Below are 6,971 nucleotides of genomic sequence, written 5' to 3'. Positions count from 1 at the left end.
TGCACCTTTGGATCAAATCATTAGGACTGGTCAACCTTATCACTGGTGGCCCCATACACATGGAGATGGTGATAGCCATTATACTGCCACTCAGGACTGGAATTAGAGACAATGACAGTTTGACAGAAAGGGCAAATAGATAAATCATAGCTGTCCAACCTGTTGCCCTCCAACAAACCTCTGTTGCAGTACAGAACAGCTGGAGGGCTTCAGTTTGGACATAGTGTTGCATATACAGAGAATTGTTCCAAAATATAATATTTCCTTTGTACTTATATCCATACTGGCCTTGTGGCCCTCAGATGCTTGGGCCCCAGGTCACTGACTCATAGAACACATGGCTCCTAGGCTGTGACTTTGAGATTGTTGCCATAATGATGCTAATAATCCCCTTTAATTTGGTGAATTTAGAGTATGGGCAGCTAGATTTTACATTTAGAGTAGAAGCACAAGATGCTATTTGGGGGAGATTAGTCGCCCAGCAACAAACTGCCTCTTCTTTGGGCGACTAATCTCCCCGCAATGCCTTCCCGTCCGGGTAGAATCTAAATCACCGACAGGATGGCACTTAGGGCGACTTCGGAAAACGAAGACCTCTGAGTACCATCCTGTTGGCGATTTACATTCTAGCTATATTCTGGCTTTTCGAGTTGATTAGTCGCCCGAAGAAGAGGCGATTTGTCACCGGGTGACTAAATCTCCCCAGATCTTAGCATGTGCCCTTAGGCAATCAATCTCCCCCCAACGCCTTCCCTCTGTCTTGCGCCGGCTATAATGAAAAGTCGCCTGCGGCATGGCACACGTGTGCTTCGTATTCCAAAGTCGCCAGAAGTTTTAGCCTTATAATCAAAGATGAATGAGAAATAGATGAGACTTTTCTGTGACTCCTGAAAAACAGCCGAGCAATAACGAGCTACTAATTCAAGTCTTTTTATTGCCTCGTTATCAGCGCTCAGCCCCTGCCACACGCACATTTGGGAGATATTTAGCGCGCATTATTGGCTCCGGCATCTGCCCAGGACTCGCAAACGCTCTGATCTATTATTATTATCATTATTATTAAGTCCATAAGAAGAAGAAAAAAAAAAGAAGAAGAAGCATCAGCAGCGTGGGCAGCGAGGGCTGGTGTTTACCTTGCGCTTTCCCTCGCTGACCTGAGTTTGAACCAGCGATTAGCGCTGCATCATAAGTTGGAAAATTTACTTGCGACTCTCCCTCCCGGGACTCGGGACGTAAATACAATAGGGGTGAAGATCGGGCCAAGAGCTCGTTTTATAACAGAGGAACGTGTTTCTTGTACAGTCATCTCATTACTGTAATACGACAGCGCTGGGCACGCAACGCAATGCGCTACAACAGGGGCATGGCCCATGCCGGGTAAATAAAGCGACTTGTAAATGGTCAGCTGCTGTGGCATTAGCCATGGGGCCACAACATTGCAAAGACCTAATGGTGGCAGTGGGAGTGTATAAAATTAATAAAGGGCATAATCGTGTATGTAAGATGAATTAGGGATGCGCAAGGTTAGACAAGCCCGAAACTAGAATATTCAGTCGCAAGGCTGGTAGTGGGGGCGACACAATGCGCCAGAACGCGACTGATTGTAGAGACTAAATTAACACCCTATTCACATTCAAATGCTGATTGTCTCGGGGTGGTAATGGGAGCCAAATGGTTAAAGAATTTGGGTAGCGTCGTGTCCAGGTGGGAGGAGTCCCAGGGCGATGCGACAATCCGCAATTAAAGATGAACTTTGTTTGAACTAATTTATCTGACCAAGGTAAAAAAAAAAAAAAGAAAAAAAAAAGGGGGCAGAGCGGGGAGAGTATATAAAGGGGCAAGTATGGGGCAGAGGCAGATCGTGTCCGGGGCTCACCTTGCTTCCAGCTCAGGTAGCCACTTCTTATTTCTACTACTGTTGTGCCATGGATCTGTACACTCTGCTCACCAGCGCTCTGTGCACCCTGGCACTGCCATTGCTGCTCCTTCTCACCGCTGCCAAACTCTGGGAAGTCTACTGCCTGAGGCGCAAAGATGCCGCCTGCGCTAACCCACTGCCCCCGGGCACCATGGGACTGCCCTTCTTCGGAGAGACTCTGCAAATGGTGCTACAGGTATGTATGAAACACTGGCGGCTGAATGCGCTCTAGGAGGCACCTGTGCGCAACAGAGTTTCATTGGAGAGGGGGGACATTAAAGCGAGTCGCATTGGCACAAAGTAACTGTGGGGAACGCATAGACTATGTAGCCAGGCTGAAAATTCTGCTCTATCAATAAAGGTACCGCTTTAATCTCCAATGACCAGGGGCGCAAATCCTAGACCTCATTAAAATCATCAAATAACCCAACGCGCCTGCTAACCAGCCCCGCTCTTCTTTTCTCCCCCCAGAGGCGCAGGTTCCTCCAAGTGAAGCGAAGCCAATACGGTCGCATCTACAAGACGCATCTGTTCGGCAGCCCCACGGTGCGCGTTACGGGCGCGGAGAACGTTCGACAGATCCTGATGGGGGAACACAAGCTGGTGTCGGTGCACTGGCCGGCCTCTGTGCGCACCATCCTAGGGGCCGGCTGTCTGTCCAACCTGCACGACAACGAGCACAAGTACACCAAGAAGGTTCGTGTAAATACGGGGGTCCCAATGTGCTTCCACAGTTCAGCTGTGGCCCTCCAGTTATTACTGAATTATTGTAGCAGCTGGAAAACATTTCCCACGCTCAGTAGCGGCTGTAAGCGTTTCCGAGCGCGCAACTGCAGCGCCACCAACCGTTCACTTCCATAGAGAAACGCCTGCTTCTAATATATCAATTTATCTTTCGCCCTTTATCTGCGCCCGGTGGGGAATCGTTGCCCTCCAGGGTTCTATTCTACAGAGCTCGATTTAATTTCAGCAGGGTGACAGGGAGGTTAATCTTTGTTTGGGATGAACCTGCTAATCTCCCCCCCCTGAACCCCAGCAGGGGGCCGAGTAACACCTGGAAAGGATTAAAAATTCACATTTAGTATGTTATAGAATGGCCAGTTCTAAGCAACTTTTCAATTTGTCTCCATTATTTATTTGTTATAGTTTTTCTATTTTAATTATTTGCATTCTTCTTCTGACTCTTTCCATCTTTCAAATGGGGGTCACTGACCCCGTTTAAAAAGAATGCTCTGTAAGGGCAGAGACGCACTGTCAGATTCGGGGAGATTAGTCGCCCGGCTACAAATCTCCTCTTCGGGGCAACTAATGTCCCCGATCTGCCTTCCCTCAGGGAAAAATGTAAATCATGTATGGCACTCGGCACGATTCGTTTTCTGAAGTTGCCTCACGAGGAAACTTTGGGCGACTTCAGAAAATGAATCGCACCGAGTGCCGTCCCGCCGGCGATTTACTTTTTAGCCGGCGGGAGGCAGATCGGGGAGATTAGTCGCCCCGTTGAAGAGGAGATTTGTTGCCGGTCGACATCTGCCTGTGTGCCCTGATCCTTATTGTTATTGCTACTTTTTATTACCCATCTTTCTATGCAGACCCTCTCCTATTCATATCCCAGTCTCTTATTCAAATCAATGCATGGTTGCAGATGGTTGAAATTGCAAACTGGAGAGCTGCTAAATAAAAAGTTAAATAACTCAAACCACAAATAATTATAAATGAAAACCCTTTGCAAATTGGCTAAGAATATTACTCTCAAGATCATACTAAAAGTTAAATCAAAGGTGGACAACCCCTTTAACCCTGCTTGTGCTTCGGGCAAATAACATGCTTATCTGATGGGGGGCCAAGCAGACGGGGTTCCAACTCCCTGCTGTGAATAGTAGTGAGAAGCGCTAGTTTAGGTGGTTGTGCCTATGGTGCTAATGAATGTTCTGCCCGCAGGTGATCGCGCAAGCCTTCTCCCGGGAAGCCCTCGCTAATTACGTGCCGCAGATGGAAGAAGAGGTGAGATGCTCCGTGAACCTGTGGCTGCAGAGCGGCCCCTGTGTGCTGGTGTATCCCGCCATCAAACGAATGATGTTCCGCATTGCCATGAGGCTCCTGCTCGGCTGTGATCCCCAACGCATGGACCGCGAACAGGAGGAAACGCTGCTCGAAGCCTTCGAGGAAATGAGCCGAAATCTTTTCTCTTTGCCTATTGATGTGCCGTTTAGCGGCCTCTACCGGGTAAGCAATGGAACTGCACGCTCTTTCCTTTAACCCTATGTATTCCAGTAGCCAAATCATTCTTTATAAAATCTTTATCCTATAAATTCCCGTCATGTTACAAGTTGTTGCATTGGCTAAAATGGCAAGGCTGTATTTATAATCACTGCAAATGCCCAGGCAAAATATGTTTGGAAATATTAAGAAGTGCTGGCCACTGGGCTAACTGTTTTTTTTTCCCTTTTTCTCTAAAATAGGGTCTGCGGGCCAGAAACCTAATTCATGCCCAAATTGAGGAAAACATCAAGGAAAAGCTGCAAAGAGAACCAGATGAACATTGCAAGGATGCCCTGCAGCTGCTGATTGACTATAGCCGCAGGAATGGCGAGCCCATCAACTTGCAGGTAAATATCGTCCTCCTCTTCTATGGAGCATTCCACCACGTTATGTGGCTTTTCTGCATGTGTCACTATTTAGCCAGACCTACATTTGCCTACTAGTAATGAGCATAATGTGCTGGCACTGTGTATATGCATATATAAACATACAATGCTCTAATTTTCTTTTAAACCTTTATTTTACCTCCTGCAGGCATTGAAAGAGTCCGCAACTGAGCTCTTGTTTGGAGGCCACGGAACCACGGCAAGTGCTGCCACGTCCCTCACCTCTTTTCTTGCGCTTCACAAAGACGTTCTGGAAAAGGTCCGCAAGGAGCTTGAAACACAGGTAATTTAGCCGGACCAATATTAGAGGCAGACATACGTTCATTTCTTGCTAGAAGTTCTTCTAACTAGTTCACTACCACCCTCATTTGTGTAAAGAGCACCAAAAAAAAAGAAAATTATAACAAACGAGTGCATTATGAAACAGTCTGTGGTCACAAGAGCTTACAATTTAGTTAACACCATTGAGATGTTCGGCGTATAATAATCTAATCTAGTTTAATAAAGTGCACTAAATGTAGTGCAAGCTGCTCTAAATGCCAGTGGCACTACTATAATGGGTCAATTCACAACTATAGCCTCATCATTTATTTATATAGTACCTGCAGGGTTTCCACCACTTTTCAATAACTCAAGGGCTCTTACAGACGAGCGTTTTTTCAGGTAAAACCGGTCGTCTGTAAGAGCCCTAACAGACAAGGGTTACCAATTACAAACTGGTCGCAGCAGCTTGCAATCTTAAGGGTATTTTGTCGGGGGTGTGGGAGGTAACCCTGCTGGCTGCAATATAATGTGGATGTGCAGGTCCAATTAAATCTGCAGACTTTTAATGGCACATTGTATACATTAAAGCATGCATTATATGTATTTTCTTTTCTATAGGGTCTCTTGTCCACTAAACCCGAGGAAAAGAAGGAACTGAGCATCGAAGTACTTCAACAGTTAAAGTATACTAGCTGTGTCATTAAGGAGACTCTGCGGCTCAGCCCACCAGTGGCCGGTGGATTTCGCGTGGCTCTCAAGACGTTTGTATTAAATGTAAGTTTCCCTTTCTCTGTGCTTAGAGCTTATTTCAATAGTTTTACCCTTATCATAATCAGACCCCAGTGTGTTGGCTTTTACCCTTACCGGAAGTTCAATGGATGCAATTGCACAGTGTTCCTGAATCCCCGTTTTATGGTTTTACAGCCCCCTCTAGGGAGAAACCGACACCCCACATAACACCTTGTTACTGGTGTCACTACCTGTAGTTGCCTGCTATTTATGGCTTGCTCTTTGTTCTTTCAGGGCTATCAGATTCCCAAGGGCTGGAATGTTATATACAGCATTGCTGACACCCACGGTGAGGCCGATCTGTTTCCCGACACGGACAAATTCAACCCTGACCGCTTTCTAACGCCACTTCCCAGAGATTCCTCAAGGTTTGGCTTCATCCCTTTCGGAGGTGGAGTGAGGTGCTGCATCGGCAAAGAATTTGCTAAAATCCTTCTCAAGGTGTTCGTGGTGGAATTGTGTCGTAATTGCGACTGGGAGCTCCTGAACGGATCCCCCGCCATGACAACCTCCCCGATTATCTGTCCTGTGGACAACCTACCCGCTAAATTCAAACCCTTCTCCAGCTCTATTTAAGCAATAGATTCTGTGTGTAAACCTACTTACATAGCATCTTAAAGTTGTACATAGTGGCTTTTGTAACTGGTTTTATATTTAATTTGTACAGTGTTGCAGTTATTTATTCTTTTTTTGTTTTTCTCACTGAATTGAAGCACTATTTGCGCTCTTGCCCGTGGTGTCTGGGATTTGCATCATTGGACATGTTTTATCGCATCTCTGTAAATGTTCCTGTAAATATGGTTTTATTTTGTTTGCTCTAATAAAGTATTAACAGAATGTAAAAACTTCTGTGTTGTACATTGTTGAATGGTAAATGTTTCCTACATCCTCGCACATTTGTACTTGAATATCACAGTATAAATTGCTTATTTGCTATAAGTGCCCTGTTTGCTGCTATTGTAGGGACACGTGTGTGTATTTGGTGGTTAAATATGACTTTTGATAAACAGGATAGACTGAGTACAGCTACTAGAGCACCTCTTCAGCTTTCAATGAACTGTTGTTCTTCAACAGTTTTAGGTCAAGCAACACTGATATAAAGAGTTACTGTCCTAATCATGCAGTAAAACAGTTTATCTTTCTGTCATGTTCTGCTATTCCATCTGCTATTCCACAGTCACACTCCCTTCCCAGAGACTATTATCCCACTGTTACTATAGGCATCATCTCTCCCTACTATACCTGCTATCCCACAGTCACACTCCCTTCCCAGAGACTATTATCCCACTGTTACTATAGGCATCATCTCTCCCTACTATACCTGCTATCCCACAGTCACACTCCCTTCCCAGAGA

At 45.7% G+C, this 6,971-nt stretch overlaps 1 protein-coding gene across 1 annotated transcript; it reads left to right on the top strand.

Moving 5' to 3' along the window:
- Window positions 1-1,874: 1,874 nt before the first annotated feature.
- Window positions 1,875-6,461, top strand: cyp26a1.S (cytochrome P450 family 26 subfamily A member 1 S homeolog). The gene is given in 7 exon segments (NM_001088399.1): window positions 1,875-2,114; window positions 2,390-2,614; window positions 3,857-4,141; window positions 4,378-4,524; window positions 4,712-4,846; window positions 5,446-5,601; window positions 5,851-6,461. Coding segments are annotated over 7 exon segments (1,479 nt in total). The 5' UTR covers window positions 1,875-1,925; the 3' UTR covers window positions 6,193-6,461.
- Window positions 6,462-6,971: the final 510 nt, after the last annotated feature.

The sequence above is a fragment of the Xenopus laevis genome, chromosome 7S (genome assembly GCF_017654675.1).
Source record: "Xenopus laevis strain J_2021 chromosome 7S, Xenopus_laevis_v10.1, whole genome shotgun sequence".
NCBI lineage: Eukaryota > Metazoa > Chordata > Amphibia > Anura > Pipidae > Xenopus > Xenopus laevis.
Note: the sequence above shows the minus strand (reverse complement) of the source record. Positions and strands in the feature narration are given on the sequence as shown.